The sequence below is a fragment of the Acanthopagrus latus genome, chromosome 24 (assembly GCF_904848185.1).
Source record: "Acanthopagrus latus isolate v.2019 chromosome 24, fAcaLat1.1, whole genome shotgun sequence".
NCBI classification, from domain to species: Eukaryota; Metazoa; Chordata; class Actinopteri; order Spariformes; family Sparidae; genus Acanthopagrus; species Acanthopagrus latus.
The window spans coordinates 14,725,522-14,743,216 of record NC_051062.1 but is presented as its reverse complement, the minus strand read 5'-3'; the positions used below and the strand labels follow the sequence as shown (position 1 = coordinate 14,743,216).

General features: G+C 45.7%; 2 protein-coding genes and 1 non-coding gene across 16 annotated transcripts in view; 2 read left to right on the top strand and 1 right to left on the bottom strand.

Moving 5' to 3' along the window:
- Window positions 1-11,634, bottom strand: part of LOC119015189 (CLIP-associating protein 1-B-like) — a 34,253-nt gene extending 22,619 nt beyond the window's left edge. For 3 of the 14 annotated variants that reach the window (XR_005073215.1, XM_037090951.1, XM_037090952.1), the window contains exons 1-8: window positions 11,349-11,634; window positions 10,661-11,028; window positions 8,706-8,784; window positions 7,960-8,063; window positions 7,779-7,870; window positions 7,616-7,691; window positions 6,590-6,687; window positions 6,009-6,079 (exon numbers count right to left, since the gene is read on the bottom strand). Coding sequence is in view for 13 of the 14 variants with exons in the window: in XM_037090951.1 (XP_036946846.1) it covers window positions 6,009-6,079; window positions 6,590-6,687; window positions 7,616-7,691; window positions 7,779-7,870; window positions 7,960-8,063; window positions 8,706-8,784; window positions 10,661-10,864 (724 nt within the window). In the remaining variant the exon portion in view is untranslated. Of the gene's footprint in view, window positions 1-2,471; window positions 2,537-6,008; window positions 6,080-6,589; window positions 6,688-7,615; window positions 7,692-7,778; window positions 7,871-7,959; window positions 8,064-8,705; window positions 8,785-10,660; window positions 11,029-11,348 lie in introns of those variants that run through there. The other 11 variants (XM_037090953.1, XM_037090954.1, XM_037090958.1 and 8 more) reach the window with 7 other exon arrangements.
- LOC119015759 lies at window positions 9,107-9,236 on the top strand. The gene has a single exon (XR_005073506.1). It is a non-coding gene; the product is annotated as a U4atac minor spliceosomal RNA (small nuclear RNA).
- Window positions 11,635-11,840: 206 nt separating the features above from the next.
- On the top strand, window positions 11,841-17,565 carry LOC119015242 (high affinity cGMP-specific 3',5'-cyclic phosphodiesterase 9A-like). The gene is made up of 14 exons (XM_037091075.1): window positions 11,841-13,062; window positions 13,622-13,771; window positions 13,881-13,920; window positions 13,996-14,098; window positions 14,358-14,500; window positions 14,680-14,739; window positions 14,976-15,153; window positions 15,311-15,433; window positions 15,526-15,618; window positions 16,254-16,321; window positions 16,413-16,515; window positions 16,738-16,842; window positions 16,952-17,098; window positions 17,183-17,565. Exons 1-14 carry the CDS (start codon window positions 12,975-12,977, stop codon window positions 17,273-17,275), a joined length of 1,494 nt encoding a protein of 497 aa, XP_036946970.1. The 5' UTR covers window positions 11,841-12,974; the 3' UTR covers window positions 17,276-17,565.
- Window positions 17,566-17,695: the final 130 nt, after the last annotated feature.

Below are 17,695 nucleotides of genomic sequence, written 5' to 3'. Positions count from 1 at the left end.
AAACGTAACCTCCACAGTCTCAGTTTTCACACATCTAACGTCTCAAATCCACAACAAGTCTAAACATGAATCAAGAGGAGAGTTCAACCAAAAAAACTGAAACATGCCAGTTTCTTTAACCATCAAGACCGATGAATCATTCCCTGAGGAGTTCACGAAATGTCAAGTAAAAAACACCCGTCATGTCACAAAGTCAGGATCTTTCCCTTCATCTGGATCAACACCGACGGTCACGGGGGTCTGTTCTGGGCAGAGAGTTAGTAACAAAACACTAAGTAACTAGAGCTGCAGCTAAAATCTTAATCTAGGTCAGAATTGGTAAAAAAAACAAATGTCTGTTTTGGACACAACCTCATGTTGTTTACTAGAGAGGAGGAAAGAAACAAGCAAACATTTCAAGGTTAAGAAGCACAAATTTGAGAATTTTTGCACTAGAACTAATCAAACCGATGAATTGATCATTGAAATAACGACAGATATATTAGTTGACAGGTAATCGATCCGTAGTTCTCTCAGACTCCACAGCAGCAGACTGATCGCCCGGCTGCATCACAACGATCCAGCTGCGAGCAGGCCGACAAATCATCCTGCTGTGTTTACATTCAGACACCACAGACGCATTTACAGCCGTCGTAACACCAGGCATCCCTCCTCCTCCTCCTCCTCCTCCTCCTCCTCCTCCTCTCTCCTGCCATTCAACTCCTGTCGCCTGCATCCATCATTCATTACGACCTCCACTGTTCCTCTCGACTAAGACGAGCAGCAGCTTACAGGAGCAGATCCGCCTGCAGACCAGTTTCCTCAGCATGCCGGCAGACAGACAGACAGTCAGACAGACAGACAGGCAGACAGTCAGGTGGTCCTCCAGTCCTCTGAGCTCCTCACATCTTGTCCTCCTGCTGAGGAGAGGAAAAGGGGAGGAAGGAGGGGAGTCCAACCGCGAGCCCCCTCCCTCCCCCGTCAGGCAGCATGTGCTTCAGTTTCTGCCTCTCCGTCTCCGTCCTCTGGTTCACTTCAGCACACACACACCGTCAGGACCAGGATGGAGGAAGAGGAAGAGGAAGGGAAGTGATGGAGGAGAGGAGGAGGAAGGGAGGGGCGGGGGAGTGGACCAATGGGGTGCAAAGGGAAGGGTTGGTGAGGGGACAAACCCCGGCAGTGGTGGGCGGAGTCACAGCATCACGATGACTCAGGCGAGGAGGAGGGAGGATGGAGGAGACACCTCTGAGGAGGAAGCTGCTCCTCTGACGGTGTTAATGTCCGCCACCGAGCCTCCGCCCGACTTATCCCAGCGTTTGTATCACAGCAAGGTCGAAGCTGCTCCACGGGTCAGAACAAGGGAGGCAGCGGAGGAATGTAACTAAGTACATTTACTCAAATACTTTTACTACAGAAACATAAAGGGCTCTATTCAAATGGTCTGTGGTACCAGGTCCTGGTCCATAGAGCGGGTCCAAGTCCATTTTGATGGTTAAATGACGGATGATCTGGATGCACAGGGTTGTATTTCCTCCTCCAGTTTCAAAAACATTCCCATCCACAACAACGGTACTTTGATCCACGTGAAAAGACAAAGCAGTACCGCCATTTTGAGACCAACACCCTCAGGCGTTCACAGGTGGGCACAAGGACGTTTGTAATTTTCATGAAGTGGGCATGAAAATTAACACTGTGTCGGTCTGAAACAGCGACGACACTGGCAGAAGACAAACCATGACGAGTCAACTGTGTTTGACAGGCGAGATTTAACTTTCAAACTTTGTTACAGGTGGATAAAAACTGCTCACATCAAAAAAAAGACCAACAATAATCCGACAAAGTGGTTGTGACTAATTGTTCCCCTCCTCTGGACTGCCAGGTCACGAGTTTTCCTCCTGGCAGCGTCTCAAAGTCTCTGTGAGCTCGGAGCCTGATGGAGTCTGACAGCTGATCCCCTCGATGCAGATTCACAAAATGACCGTGGAGAGGTGAGTGCAGAGTGTTGCGTCACCGGCAGAGAAGGAAACGAGGGAGCGTGGGAGAACAGCTGAGAGTTTACAGCAGGTAATCTGAGAGAGATCACATCAGCCTCTCAGCTAAAACTTATTTCACTCACATTTCTCCGTCATCTCCGTCCACAATAATATCGCAGCCGCAGCTCAAAAGGTGAGCGCCAACCTGTTCAGCCTCTTCACGGCTGAATGAGTGCGGTGAGAAACACCCCTGCTATTCTCCTGCACATCACAACCAGCTGGAACAACAGTGGGAGTGACGTTCCCACACAATTATCAGGCTTCATTCACAACTTTCTCACCAGATTAAAACGCATTCACACCGAGCAAATCCACAGGCAGCAGACTGGAGTTACAGCGGACGGGCCGTTAGTCGGGTCTGCCGGGTGTGTTTTCTGTACACAAGCACAAAGTCCAGAACAAAACAAAACACACACTACTTTGATTTAAAAGTTGTGAAAGAGCATTAAGTTATTTCACCTGAGACAACGAAGCCGCTGAGAAGCAGAACCTCTGAATTCATCCTGATCACTTCAGCCTCCATCCTGCAGAGTTTTTATGACTTGGATTGGATTTCAAACAATCAATAACCAACAAAACAACCAACAAACCAACAGTCCAAAACTCAAAGTCTCTTCATTAACTGTCATGAACGACAGAGAAAAGCAGCAAATCTTCACATTAAGAAACTGAAACCAGAACGTTTGTCACAATAACAAATCATTTAAATGATTAATTGATCATCAATTGTTGCGGCTGACAGAGTGACAGAGAGCAAACAGTATCAGGTCAGCAGGACTTTATACAGTTATCTGTTTTCATTTCCTGCATGAATCTTTCGTTTGTTTGGTTCATAAAACATTAGAAGGAAAGAAACGTTACACACCAAGATGATATTCTCACATCTGATCTCCAAACTCAGAGACTTTCAGCTCTACTGGACTTCTTGTTTACTTGTTGGGTTCTGCAGGTCAATCAGTGGTTGTTCCTGTTGGGACTGAACCTCTTCCTGTTTGTTATCCTTCAGTTTCTGTGGAGAGGACTTTTCCTGTTATGTTGTGTGAAGTGTCGTCTTGTGTCTTTGTGTATCTGCGACGACGTGAGGACAAAAAAACACGTCTGACATAAGTATTAAATGAAGCAGCAGCAAGTGAGTTTTCCACTTTCCTTCATAAACGCTCTTGAAGGACCTCGTCCAGCTCACGTGAGACGCTCACTGGTGCATGCTGGTCTTTTTGTCCCTGCACTGTGTTCATTATTCAGGAGGTTTCCAACTGTGCAACCTAAGTCCTGCTGGCAGCTCGTACCTGTCCTCGTCCCTCAACACCTCCCCTGCAGGACCTCCTGAGGCCGAGTGACGCACGCAGCCCGGTCCATGTTTATTAAACCCACTCAGCTGGATTCAGAAGCAAAATATGATGTCCGAACAATAAAAGGTGGAAGTTTAACACGTTTATGGGCTTTTTCTTGATGCATGAACAGAGTTAAACGATGACAGCTGAGCCAACAGCGTCGATCACAGAAGAAAACAAGAGTATAGAATATTTTCTCAGATGCAGTTAGTCTGCCTCCAATGAGGCTCCACATGCTGTTTGTCTCTGTACCACACTTTATTAACAGAAAAGAAAAGAAAAGAAACGCACCACAGCGTGTCACAATATGGATACCAAACTACAGCTTATTTGTTCAAAATATAGTCAGGTGCACGTCTTCACCTGACACCTGATAAACTCAGAAACCAACCAATCAACTAATCAAATAACCAACCAACACTCAAATTAAGGTTGTTTGAATAGAAAACTTTCCTTCCTGTTTCCTTATTTGAAATACAAGCTGGGTATCTGTTGTTACTTTGTGACGTGACGTTCATGTGCTTGTGATTTTGTTCACTGACCTTCACTAACAATCCTCTACTGACCTTTGAGTCACACGTTCGACAGCTCTGATCTTCACTGTTCACTGCAAACTGCAGCTGCAAGACTTTTAATCAAAACTATGACAAGAGAGCACATTCCTCCAGCTTTAACAGCCGTTCATTGGCTCCCCGTCGCTTCGAGAATGCAGTTTGAAATCAATTAATCGCCTCTGAGAAGAGGTTGAATGGACTGTAGCTCTGACCTACAAGACCTCAAACTAGTCCACAGAAAAACCTTAGGAGTGTTTACAGACCTGCAACAAAGTGAATCCTCCACCTCTACTGGAAAATCAGCTAACTGTAGAACAGAACATTTGTATTACTGTTAAACATGTCTAAACCTGCAGCCAATGAAAACAAGCTCGTAAATACTGTAAATACAAAACAACAGAAGCAACACTGACGAGCTCAAAGGTGGAAATGATGAAGTTCCCCTAATCACGTTCCTCAATTGATCACAATTTTTTCTACCTGAACAACTCAGATGTTTCAGACGGAATCGTGCAGAGCAGATCCGGCATTAAACGCATCACTGAGCCGCTGCTACTTGTGGCATTCATTTCCTAATTATGATCCCAGAGAGAGCTCAGAGAGTCGAGTGGAGTCGGCTAAATGTTCCACAAGAGAAACAAAACACCTGGCTGTGTGATAGAAGTACCTGCAGGCTCTGTGTGGATCCACTGGAGCAGGAACAGTCCTGACAGCGACCCAGAGCTGCTGCACTGCTGCCTGCCTCCTCCCTCCCCTCCAACCTGGTCTTGTGACTGTGGGGACGACAGCTGACACCACTCCTACAAAACAAGAGCCCTGGGCTGGCGGAGAAGGTCTTCTTGTGCTTTTATTCTCAGTTTGACAGTTTGTTTTGCGGGCTCTCTCTCTCTCTCTCTCTGTCTTTGTCTCCTCTGAACGAGTCACAGCTTGCTCTTTACTATATTAATATTACTTTAAATTCACAGTATTACCCTGTAATTATTTTACGGTAATATAAATAAAATTCACAGTAATAAACTGTTTCCACAGCAGCCTCGACATCATCAGAAAAAAAAAAAACAGTAACAGAAAGTCAAGGACAAATGAAGAGATAATAAATCACTATCCCACACTTCTGATCTTCACATCTGATGCAGGTCGTAAATATATTTTGTGAGTTACTCCTGCAGCAGCGTCACGATGAGGCTCCTCCCTTCATGTCAGACTATCTCAGTGACTGATTCATGTTGTTTCCCCCAAAGGAAGTCGGTCTCCTCTTGTTATTTTTAAGCTCGGGGGCGCAGAGATGAAAGCTGAGCCTCGTGACCACACAGATGACGCCTGTCAGCAGCCTGACGGACCCGTCTGACGTCCTGGAGCTTGTTCTGCTGCTCCTGTCTGTGGGTGTGATATCCGCTCCACTTCTGCAGGGTCGCTGTTCCTGCAGCGGAGCAGCTGAAAGCTCCTCGCCTCTCGCGGCACAAAGAAAAGCAGCTCGGGTTGCATTGTGACTGAAAGACAGCGAACACACCCCACTGAGACCGCTGGAAACAAGACGAGGGCTTCCCAGGACTGAGAGACTCACCCGGGTTACGTTTCACCATCTGTCACTAGATATTCAGATTCATAGCTCCTGTTATGAATGCTCCAAATGTTTCAGGAGTGTTTCTACTGTGTTTATTTACTGTGACAATAACTTAATGTTCTTCCTAAACCAGTTGAAACTTGTTGCCACAGACCTGCAGCCTGATGAGCAGCTCGATGATGAGCAGTGAACACCTGACTGCCCCTCCTCGCCACAGACCTCCTTCACCTTTAGGCTGAATCACATCTCAGGACACACATCTGTCTGAAATCTGCTCAGACATGTGAGGGACTGGGACAGCAGCTTCTCAAACACAGAATCCTCTCCAGGTTCTGGAGTTTGTTGGGGTTCAGATAATGAACTGTGGAGCAGTTTTGGACGCCGTCACATGTCGCTGTCTGCAGGCCATTTACAACACCAAACACAAAGCTGCCAGGACGACCAGCTTCACCACGGGCACAAAACAATCCCGGTGCCACAGACACAACCAGAACCAGGACGGGTCAGGAGTGAAGAGCATCAGGTAGAGCCAGAGGTGTGATCTTACCTGACACAGGAGACAGGACCATGTTCCCCGACCTCTGGACCTCATCGAATTTACTGAAGATGACGTTGAGCCTGGACAGAAAACAGGGACAGACAGTTACCAGCAGGCGGTGCTGTGATACAAACGGGCCCGCAGAGCAGAATCGGATCATATCTGACTCCACAGAGGGCTGATAACTGGGCCAGAGGAACATCTCAGAAATAACAGGAGATGGTCTGTGATGCCTGCTGGCTGATATTAACAGCACAAACAGTGATAATCACAGTGAGGATCACATGTGATGTTTGTTCACTCTGCAGGAGCCTCGTTCAGATCAGCGTCTCTGACAAGAAGTGTTTAATATGGACAAGAAACTCTGAAAACATTAAACCTTATGTCTCAGACAAAACGAGACATTTGAAGACAATCTGGGAACTTCTGATCTGCACTTCTTACTACTTTCTGACATTTTAAAGACTATCAACCAGTTGGAATACTCGTTCTGGACTGATCATGAGGATTTAGTTAGTTAGCTGTATGTGTTAGCAGAGTCCTCCCTATTAAGTTAGTCATGAGTGTTCACAGTGAGCACTTGAACGCACCGTGACTGAGGCAGACCCTTCTTTCCCAGGTCCATTCTCACTCGCTCTCCGACGTGGCGGTAGATCTCGATGAGGCAGTTCATGGCTCCGTCACGCACCTGCAGGACGACAACCAGAAAGATGAGGCGCTGGACGACAGGCAGGAACAGAACACTGTGACATCACGGTGCATTTAACCTCCGACCATCTTTATCCTGTTAGACATAGAGTCATAATAAAGAGAAACTTTCTAAACATAACGACTTCCTGTCCCACAATAAGGATAACAAAGCGGCTACATATGGAGGATGTGGATCAGACGAGCGATCGCAGACTGTTTAGTTTTCTTTTGTGATTTTTTGGATGTTGCCATGGTGACGGCTGCTCCTGGAGCTGCACATGTGATAATGATTATATAAAAAAGACTAAATCATGGGGGGCAGCGTGGAGCCGTTAGTGTGAGAAAGATTCTCATTGTGTGGCGACTCCGAGTCAGTAACTCTTCTGAGACAGTCAGCTCCCGATTAAACCACTCACAGGCTCTTTTTTCTTCATCTGTCTTATTTTGTGCCAATTCAAAATCCAATAGAAATTAAATCTAATTCTGAGTGAGGAGACAGTCAGAATGAAATACTGCCTCCTGTCACCACCAACATGTTTGTCGAGTGTGTTTTGAGCTGTTAAGTTTGTTTCCAGCTGGCAAACTGACATGGAAATGCTTCCTGCACTCATGATGATGGTTCGTGAGGCGCTGGACGACAAGTGTTCAGCTTCAGGAAGGGCCGTTCATGGGCCTGGCTTCCTGTCCTCAACAGGAAGTGTGGTTCTGGTGATGACAGAGCTCTGCAGCCTATCACGAGACGACAAACTCAGTGGGGGCACGAGAAGACCAGACGAATGAAAGATGTTAACGGCTGTGCGGTATCTCGAGTCTGGCTGCAGGTGAAGCTTTTGTGATATGGAAAAGAAAACCTGGTTCGTGGTGTGAGGTGTAACTCTTGTGTGTGACCAGCAGGGGGCGGTCACAGACCGATCATCGGGCTGTACCTGGCTCGTGGGGTCTCCGAGGAGGTTACAGATGTGAGGAACGATCTTACTCAGCGTCAGACTCTGAGATCCAAACCTGAAGCACAAAACACAACAAGAACCTCTGAAGAAACACGAGCTGACGACTGATTCCAGAGTTCAAACACACGAGCTGTTCACTCACACATTGAGCGTGGAGATGAGACAGAGGCAGAGTCCTTCTCTGGTCCGGTTGTTCTTGTGTTTGAAGCCGCCCATCATTCGCTCCCACACGAACTGAAAACACAGAGTTCAGAGGTTGAAATGATCAGACAGCGATCGATCGATCTCTCGCTGACCCGGCTGACGTGTGTGCTGTGCTGCACCTGTGGGTTTGCAGCCTGGTCCATGATCTTCAGCAGGAGCGCTTGGTCCTGGTCCCGGACTTGGTCCTTGGAGTCTCCTAACCGGTCGATGAGGCTCGGCAGAACTAAGGACACACGGACAGAAATAATGGAGATTTTTACAGTCTTCACTCTTTATAAATTAAAATAAATACAATTAAAATCAGAATAAATATGTTTTATAGATTTATTTTTATTATCTAATCTCATTTTGTTGTTGAACTTATTTAAGGTAAATCTACATGAACATTGTCAGCTTTAATCTCTAAAATGTCAAATAAAGTCAATTTAAAGAATTAAAACAATTTAACTCATAAAATGAAATTGAATATTCATATTTTTATCTTTAACTATGGTATATAAAATTGTGTAAAATTCACAAGATATAAAGGTTGAAACAGAAGAATAAATAAATGTTTATATGGATTTATTGCAGATTGTGCCATTAAACATTACATGTAATATCATATAATTGAGAAAAAATAACTAATGAACTCATAAAACACATTTCATATTCATATTTCTATTATTAACTACTATATATTTTACATTTGTGCTGAATTCATAAGTAAATATACATGTTTTATAAAGACTTACTGTAGATTGTACCTTTGACTGTGTTCAAATATATTTCACAGATATATTTAACACATTTTATGTAGTTATTTGACATATCTAAATTGAATCCAGTCTATGTAAACAGTTAAAGAGTAAAGTGATGCGCTCACCTGTTCCCACCTGCGTCCTGAACCTCTCCTGCAGCCTGCTGACCAGCGCCGACAGGATGTCCATCCCCAGCAGAACCACCTGAGGAAGACGAGCACACAACAACCCGTCAGAATCCGTTCACACCACCAACGGATGGACTTGGACCGCCTGCAGCCTCACAGCAGCACAGGAGCAGTGGATTTGAATCTGGGCTGCAAAGGATTATGGGTAATGCCACCAGAGCATGGTTTTCCATTAAAAAGAGGGTGAAGTGATGTGAATAAACAAGTTCTGTGCGGTCCAGCTTGCACAGAATCACGGTATGTGTCGTTCAGGGAGGTCGGAGCAGTGAGCTCGACCTACACCCTGACTGAAGAGGCTGTCCAGGCTCTACTATCGGCCTCCATCACTTCCTGGTTCAACTTTCCTTGTCTTGGGGTGGTTTGGGAAGCTCAATGAACGTCTAGTGAGAGTCTCCCTGCTGACACCAGAATCAACACATACGCACCACCTGAGCTCCGAGCTCAGACCCTGGTGCAATTTTTGGAACTTCTCTTTGATAAAAAGAGAAAATAACACGGAAAAACGGAAACAAACCAGATTTTCTCTGCTGCCCTCTGCTGGACACACAACAGAACCACACCCAGTACATCCTGCAGCACGTGTTGCACCACATTTACATGATTCCAACTATAATAAACATCTGATCGCACCCTGGACCCTGTTGTTCACCTGCAGATGACTGATACATCCCAAAACATTTATTTCACTGACATTTAAGACAAAGAAGAGCATCAAACCTCCTGAACCAGTGAAGATCTGTCACCTTAGCTTGAATTTCTATGTTTTTATCAACGATCCAATCTGACATTTGATCTGTAATCACACTGGCTTCAACAGGACGTCCATTTTATGTTTGTTGATTCATTGTTTCACGGTCAATAACTCTAAGTCATTACCTTCCTTAATGTGTTCATTAGAAACCTCTTGATGTAACTGCTGACTTTTACCACCAGCCTGTATTGATCAGCAGCCTGTCTCGACCGCTCACTCCTCCTCAATCAATTACAGAGAGTCTTAACGAGGCAGCTGTCCACACGTCTGGAGGGTTTCACTACCACCAGCCACTCACACAGACTCATCTCCACACCCGCCTCCCCTCTGCTGGGACAGAAACTGGGCTAATGGTGCTGGTAAATTAAGCTCAGAGTCGCCACCGCCACGCTCGCCTGGGAGCCTCGTCCCCATTACAGAGCCACAGATACCAACCAGAACAGAGGACGCTGCGTTTCCAGGGCAGCAGGAAGCAGCCTCATGATTGGATGTGTCAGTGTGTGTGTGTTTGCGTGTGTGTACAGCTGTGTGACGTTTGGACGAGCTCCACTCAGTCTCGTCTGCTCCCTCACACCAAACTCCATTCAAAAATCTGCCGATTTAAGCTCGGCTTCACCAATTCTTCCCCAAATAAAGAATGAGATTTAAAGTTCAGTCTTCAAGGAAACAATCTCAACACAAGCTCCATTTAGCAGCTGTTCTGATGTATCGTGCATCCCTACAAAAACAGTGTGTTTGTGTGTAATAACCTGTGTATAAATATGTACACAGCAGTATTTTTACTCCCTGCATCAGCCCCACAACCTCCAGATGAGAGGGCAGGAGCTACAGCAGGAGCTACAGGATGGATCAGCTTTATTACAACCATGTTCTGATAATCCAGCCTCCATCAGGTCGGCTGACGTTCACAGACTGATGACTTCTGTCTCTATTTTTTCATGACTTCTGTCTCTTTTTCTGTGACTCTGTCTGTTTTATCGGGTTAATTTCTGTGATGTTTCCTTGTGTTTGTCCCAGCTGTTGACTGTTAATCTCTATATTGTCTTCCAGAGCTTCTGTCAACAAAACGTCATGTTTGTCTCTGCTCAGTGGGCGTGTCTGTGGGACATCTCCCTGTCCAGCCGACCTGGACATGTCTCACCTTGAAGTTGCTGGAGTTGACCCAGGAGCTGGCCACTGCATCCACCGTCCTGTCCAGCAGGCTCTGGTCCTGCTCCAACTCGGGGGACTTGTCCTCGTCCAGGATGAGCTCTATGACCTCCGGGCCCACCTGGAGCCTCCTCCCCAGGTCCTTCTGCATCACCTGCTCCAGCACGTACTCCATGCCCACCACCTCCTCCTCCATGGCTGCAGGAAGCTCAGTCAGACTTCCAGCTGGCCTTCCTGTCAGGCTGACCTGGTTTTATCAGACGCGGTGTCTAAGAAGCGGCTGACGGTGCTGAGTGAGCCGGGGAGAGCACCGTGATGTCCTGCGGTGGAGGGCTGCAGTGAACGCAGCACTTCATTCTCCTGCAGCGACATTTATGAAGAAAACAGGCGAAGTTTCAAAGCAGCACATTAACACGAGCAGCGAGCGGCCATTTTACAACTGTGTGTTTAATACGAGCTGAATTAAACATGCTAATGCTGCCTTAAGTGGAGCTAACCGGCCGTTAAGTGACTTAACGCTAAACTAAATGTCAAAACAGTTCATGTAGCCGTTAGCTTCGCAGCTAGCACACTAGCTCGCTACTAGCAAAACACAGTTGATTCAGCGCGAGCTCAGCGGGCTAACTTAGTTAGCTCGGCAAGTTCCCCACAGCCACGGTGACAGCTCTGACGTCACTCACCTGTTCACAGCGGGGTTAACTGATGAGTTATCGATCAGTGACCGGTTATAGATCCGCTCACCGGATGAACTGAACGGTTCCCAGAGAAAAAAGTGGCGCTGCTGCCTCCGGCCACGAAGGACCGTTACTTCACATCCCCGCGCGGCGCGAGCTCGTCGCCTCGCGGCAGTTTAACTCCTGTCGGTTGAGCCTGACGTCATCTTACCGTCAGAAACCGTCCGCCGCCGGCTCGCGACTTATTCAGCGGGATTAAAGAGGACAAAATGATGATTAACGGGAGAAAATCACAACGTGTCCCACAGCGGCCGCCGTACAGTCCGCAGCGAGGGGAGCCGCAGAACGACGACACCTGGCGGCCGAGCTGAGAACTGCACCCCCCCTGCTGCAGAGAAGGATCATTAGAGCTGAATGTTCCTTTAATTTACTCAAAAACTGTCCAGTGAAATAACTCAAGATTTACTATGATTATAGTCCGAGTCACCTTTAAAAAGATTCAATAAAAAAATAAAGCAAAAACATTCAAAAGAAGGAAAAAACAGGTCAAATGTTAGGAGATTGTGACAGGTGTCATTTGAGCTAACTTTTCCTTTAATTTCCCCCAAACTGTCAAGTAAAATAAATACAAATTTCACACGTTTACAGCCAAAGTCACCCTTAAAAAGGCTTCCACAAAAAAATTCAGAAAAGCTCTGGAGAATAAAAAAATATGACAGTGAAATATAAGGATTTTGTCATTTGAGCTGATTTTTCCTTTAATTTTAACCAAAACTGTTTAAAAAAATAACTCAAAATGTCACACAGTGACAGTCGAGGTCGTCCGGAACACAATTTCACTGACAATTTCAGAAAACATGTTAAAATTCAGAAAAAATGTCAAAGACTGTTATTCAGACGTCACATTGAACGAGACTCATCGTTTCTGTTTTTTATTGGAGAAAATCTAAATCTTGACATTTGAGAAATAACTAAAACCCAAATAAAACCATATTTTAGATTTCACTCTGATATTTTGTCCAAGAAAAATGAAAAAAAAAAACAAAAACAAAAAACAGACAGGATTCATGAAAGTCACATACATACATAAAAACAATAACAATGAATATATATTACAGTAACAGAAAAGAGGAGAAACAGGCTGCTGTGGCTTTTAGTTTGCATGTAAAGGAGAAACTGTTAACAACATGAATTCGCAGCTGCTGGAGTTTCTTCTGTTTGTTGTTGTGACGCCACTCGTTGGTTTGTGAACGACTGCGTTTGTCCTCACAGCCGTCGCCATCTTGTTTCTTTGGAGCCAGAAGAGGATTTTTGGTATTTTACAGGATTTATTGTGTGTTCAACATCACAGAGTGTCTATAGTCTGACGAGGAGCGGCAGCGTTCTCTCAGTTCAGGCTCAGTTTTACTGAAATCTGTGAAAAAAAATAATAAAAAAGTTTAAAATCTGTTTGTATTTGTGATCTTTGAACTCTGTGTGTGTTGACTGTTGAGGTTCTCTTGTGTCATGGTCGGATGAGAGAAGGGGAGGGCCGTCTGTCAGCTGCAGCTGGTCCTCCACAGGCTGAAGGAGTCCGAGTCAAGAGGTCTCAGTATTCTTTGTGGAGCGGGTCATGACCCACCGGGCTCTGGGATGACAACAAAAATCATTCATTTCATGGTGAACGGGCGGCTGGAGCAGGCCGAGTTCGGACCCGACTGCTCCGCTGCTGATGTCAAAGGTAAGACGGACCAGCGCTCGTTTTAAAGACGTCATCAGATGTGAGTGATTTAAACTACATGACGACTGATGTTTGTTTCATCCTGTCACACCTGAAGGCGTCACTGCTGTGAGATCGGATCATTTCACGCTCATGAATGTTCTGCAGGTTCTGTGGATGAGACCGAGCTCCATGTGGTTCTGACAGCTGCTCAGGTTTCAGGACTTTGTTGACGTGTTGAGACAGTGATGACGACGCCCTCGATCTTTAGAGGCGACAGTAAAGAGACGGTTTGATTTAAGGATGTCAGTGTAGAAACATCTGACCCAGTTCATGACATCATTCTGTTCTCACCAGCGCCCCCTACAGAGCCACACATGTACAGAACATCATGGTGACATGACCTTTACTTGACATGACAGGATTTTTACTTTCCTGTCATGAAGGAGGAAAGAAAACAGGAAACATTCAGATTCAACCAGCTGGAGTTGCAGCTCTGATCTGAACTGTGTCTCGATGCTCTCAGGATTGAATTTCTTGTCTCTCGGTCCTGACGTGTCCTGAACTCTCCGGCTGACAGATCTGTTCCGGGCGGCGGCGGAGGTTGGGCCTCACCACATCCTGAAGATGTACAACACCAACGGTGGCGTGCTGAACATCTCCCCCCAGCTGGAGGCCAACAGCCAGGACTCGTACTACCGGCTGGAGGTGGTGGCGTCGGATCTAAAGAGTGAGGGCTGCAGAGTTCACTGTGGAAAGAAACGCTGCGTCACAAACGATTTGGAAACCTCAGATCCTGAAAGATGGTAAATCCTGGTTGTGTGTTTGTCCATGTGCAGGTGTGGGGATGCCGACAGAGCTGGACAACATGGAGAGCAGGTGAGTGCGTCCTGTAAAGGTGATGTTTGTAAAGCGTCTGAAGGACTCACTGCTGTGTCCCGTCTCCGTCCTCAGGCTGCAGCACCTGGAGAGCAAAGTGATGGAAGACGTGGGGAAGACTCCCGACATCATCTGTGAGCTGAAGAGCCAGGTGGAGTCCTTCAAGAGGAAGCTGGAGGTTTGTTCTGGTGGATAAAAGCTGCTGGAGCTGACATCTGTATAAAAAACATTTGTATTAATGAACGCCCAAATACCTTTCCAGGTGTTTTAGAGAAGAGCTAGAGTGAGATACATGAAATATTCACAGTGTAGGTCCTCCAAAACCGCACAGCAGCACCTGGTCCACTTCCACCCTGGGACCAATAAAACACAAGACCTGGTCCAAACTATCCAGAACAGAGTCAGCTTGGTCAAAGTGTCCCTCTCTCTCCTGTCAGAGTGTGGTGCACCTGAGCTGGATGGGTCTGTTCAAGGACGGCAGCGAGCAGCAGCCCTCCAAGATCCCCCCGAAACCCGGAAGTCCTCAGCTGAGCGTGCAGGAGGAGCGCCAGCAGGTCCGCAGGAAGTTCTTCTACATGAGGTGACGTCGCCGGCAGCGTTTCATCATACTACACTCTTCTTTTCTGTTTAAGTCGTGGGGGGAAAACTTTGTTCTCAGAATTGTGACTTTAATCTAAGAATCAAAAAAGGAGTTTGAGAATAAGAACTCAAAGATGACGAAGTGTAAAGCACATTATTGTCCTCTGTGTGTTGCCGTAGCTCACTGCAGGTGACAGAAGAAGTGCGAGAACACCTGAAAACTCCAATTTTTAACAACTGGTGAGTACGAACAATTTGAATCTGGTGGATTATGAGATTCTTTATCGACTCACACTGACAGAATCATAATCTGTGATGGACTGAAGCTCCGTTCCTTTTAAATTAAGTTTAACTCTAACTCTCCTTATCATTTACCATGAGTTTACCTTTCCATTCTTTCTGAGGTACAATGAGATTCTAGTGAGTCTGATTTTGACGTTATCGAGTCTTGTGTCTGTGTCTGGTGTCGTTACCAGGCAGTGGGAGGAGGCGGAGATGCTGGTGCTGCTCCAGGTGATGTTCACCGACCTGGACTTCCTGTCAGCGTTCCACATCGAGCTGGAAGTCCTGCAGAACTTCCTGTTTGAGGTCTACTGCCACTACAACAGCATCCCCTTCCACAACTTCAGGCACTGCTTCTGCGTCACTCAGATGGTACGAACAGCCGGAAGGAGTCAGTAACGTAACCAAGTGTATTGTGGTTTAAATAAAATATTCATTTTGAAATATCATCTAGTTTTGTGTCAGGTCCAATCCTGCCACGCTCGGTGCAGATGAACTTAACTCAGATGTGTTCTGGTGCTTTGTGCAGATGTACGGGCTGATCTGGCTCACAGACCTCAGGAGTAAATTATCAAGAATCGACGTGTTGATCATGTTGACGTCGGCACTCTGCCACGACCTCGACCACCCCGGCTACAACAACGTCTACCAGGTCGCCGCTCCGCCACCATCCCGTCTGTTCGGCTCATAATCCAGGTGATTTGTTTATTCCTGAACTGTGTGTCCTTTTTAAATCTCACACAGATCAACGCTCGGACCGACTTGGCTCTTCGCTACAACGACATTTCCCCTCTGGAGAATCACCACTGTGCGGTGGCGTTCGGCATCCTGTCCAAGGTAAAAACAAAAACACGATGAATTTAATGATTAACGATGCTCGAGAAATTAAAAAATCCCAAATGTGACAGTTAGATAAATATTTAAAAAACAGAGGAGGAACCAAAGATCGTAATAAAGTTGATGGAAAAAGTGTTGAAATGAATGAACCAAACGACAAACTGAACGAAATCTAAAATCATTTTCATGAATTTAAAAAAACAGTAAATATCATTTTGATGAGACCTGAAAGATAAAAGTTGTTTCAAATGAAAACTGATGTAATTTAACTTCCATTAACCAACATTAAACATGTTCATTTCAATCCATCAGGAGTTTTGAATTAATCTAAATTCGTATCAGAGGTAAATGAAGTAAATCGTCCGGACCTTCAGTTTGTGGAGCAGTCGGTGTGCAAACACACAGATGAAAATAAAGCTGCTTTTGATTAGAAACATAAATCATTAAACATATAAAACGCATCAACGTTAGAGAGAAAATGTTCAGTTTTTTACTATTATTCTCTTGTTTACACCTAAAACAAATCATTTGAAGCAAATACAATAAAATGCTCATCGAACATTTCACCCTGCAGATAATCAAACACCATCAGACTCTTTTGTTTAAAATGTTGAACCACGTCTTTCTCTTCTCAGCCCGAGTGCAACATCCTGAAGAACCTGACGTCTGAGCAGTACAAGCAGATCCGAGGAGGGATGATCAAGTGAGACTTCAGCTCAGATCCTCGTTCTCGTCGTCCATGTTGAAGACGTTTCTTTTTCTTTTCACCGCTCAATGAATGTTTCCGTCTTCAGGTGCATTCTGGCCACCGACATGGCGAGACACAACGAGATCCTCAACAAGTTCAAAGTCATGCAGCCGGTTTTCGACTTCACCAACAAGGACCACAAGGAAGTGGTGAAGAAGAACACGGCAGATTCATTTTAGACTTTCAGCTTTTGTCTTCACGTAAAACAAAAATCAGGAAGTTAGAAGTCTAAAATGAAATAACAGCACAATAGAATAAGACTCTATAACCCTGATAATCAACCTGACAGCTAGAAATAAAAGCATGTATGATAGAGAACATCATGTGACAGAGAAGAAAATCGTCTCACCGGTGACTCTTTCTGTTCCCAGCTGATGAAGATCATGGTGAAGGTGAGCGACATCTCCAACGAGGCGAGGCCGATGGAGGTGGCCGAGCCGTGGCTGGACTGTCTGCTGCAGGAGTTCTTCAACCAGGTGATCGACACGCAGGACGCGACAGGAAACAGCTGCGTGGTCTTTATATTAAAATATGAGTCCGACTCTTCATACGAGTGTCAGCCTTTCCTTCTTGTTCTGTTGGCAGAGCGACACAGAGAAACTCAAAGGTCTCCCGGTGGCTCCCTTCATGGACCGGGACAAAGTGTCCAAACCGTCTTCTCAGACCAACTTCATCCGGTTCGTCCTCCTGCCGCTCTTCAGCGAGCTCACCAAGCTCTTCCCCTGCCTGGAGGTAAACTTATCACACTTAGAAGCAAATCTGACGCTGAGCGAGAGTTTTAAAGGCCTAAAGTTCTGCTGTCACGTTGTTGTGCAGCAACATATTCTGGAGCCGGTGCGCCGGGCCCTGCAGTATTACTCCGACATGGAGAGAGCCGCCAAGGAGGAGGAGGAGACGAGCAAGACATGAGGAGGACGAAGAGCAGCTGACCGACACTCTGAGATAGATACGTTTGAAATGTGTGTAGGACTGAATCGCTTCACAGGCTTTTAACGTTTGTTGAGTTCTAAAGATGTCGAGCAGAACTAGTTTGTTTTAGCGCTGGTGCCACATTATCCAACATCTCCTCGTGTTCAGAACCAGAACTCATCCCTGCAGTATTGTCAGAACATCGATACCCAGATATCTCCACAAACAAACTGTGATATTGATCATGTGCAGCAATAAAGCCGACAAACATTGTGATTCATCTTCTGAAGTCAGAACTTTTTGTTTCCAGTGAACGTTGTGAACTGTGAGCACATTAAAACAGAAGCGTGTGTTTTCTTCACCATCTGCAGGTGAACTGACAGCTTTATTCTGCATTCACGTCATTTACAAATTCAAAAA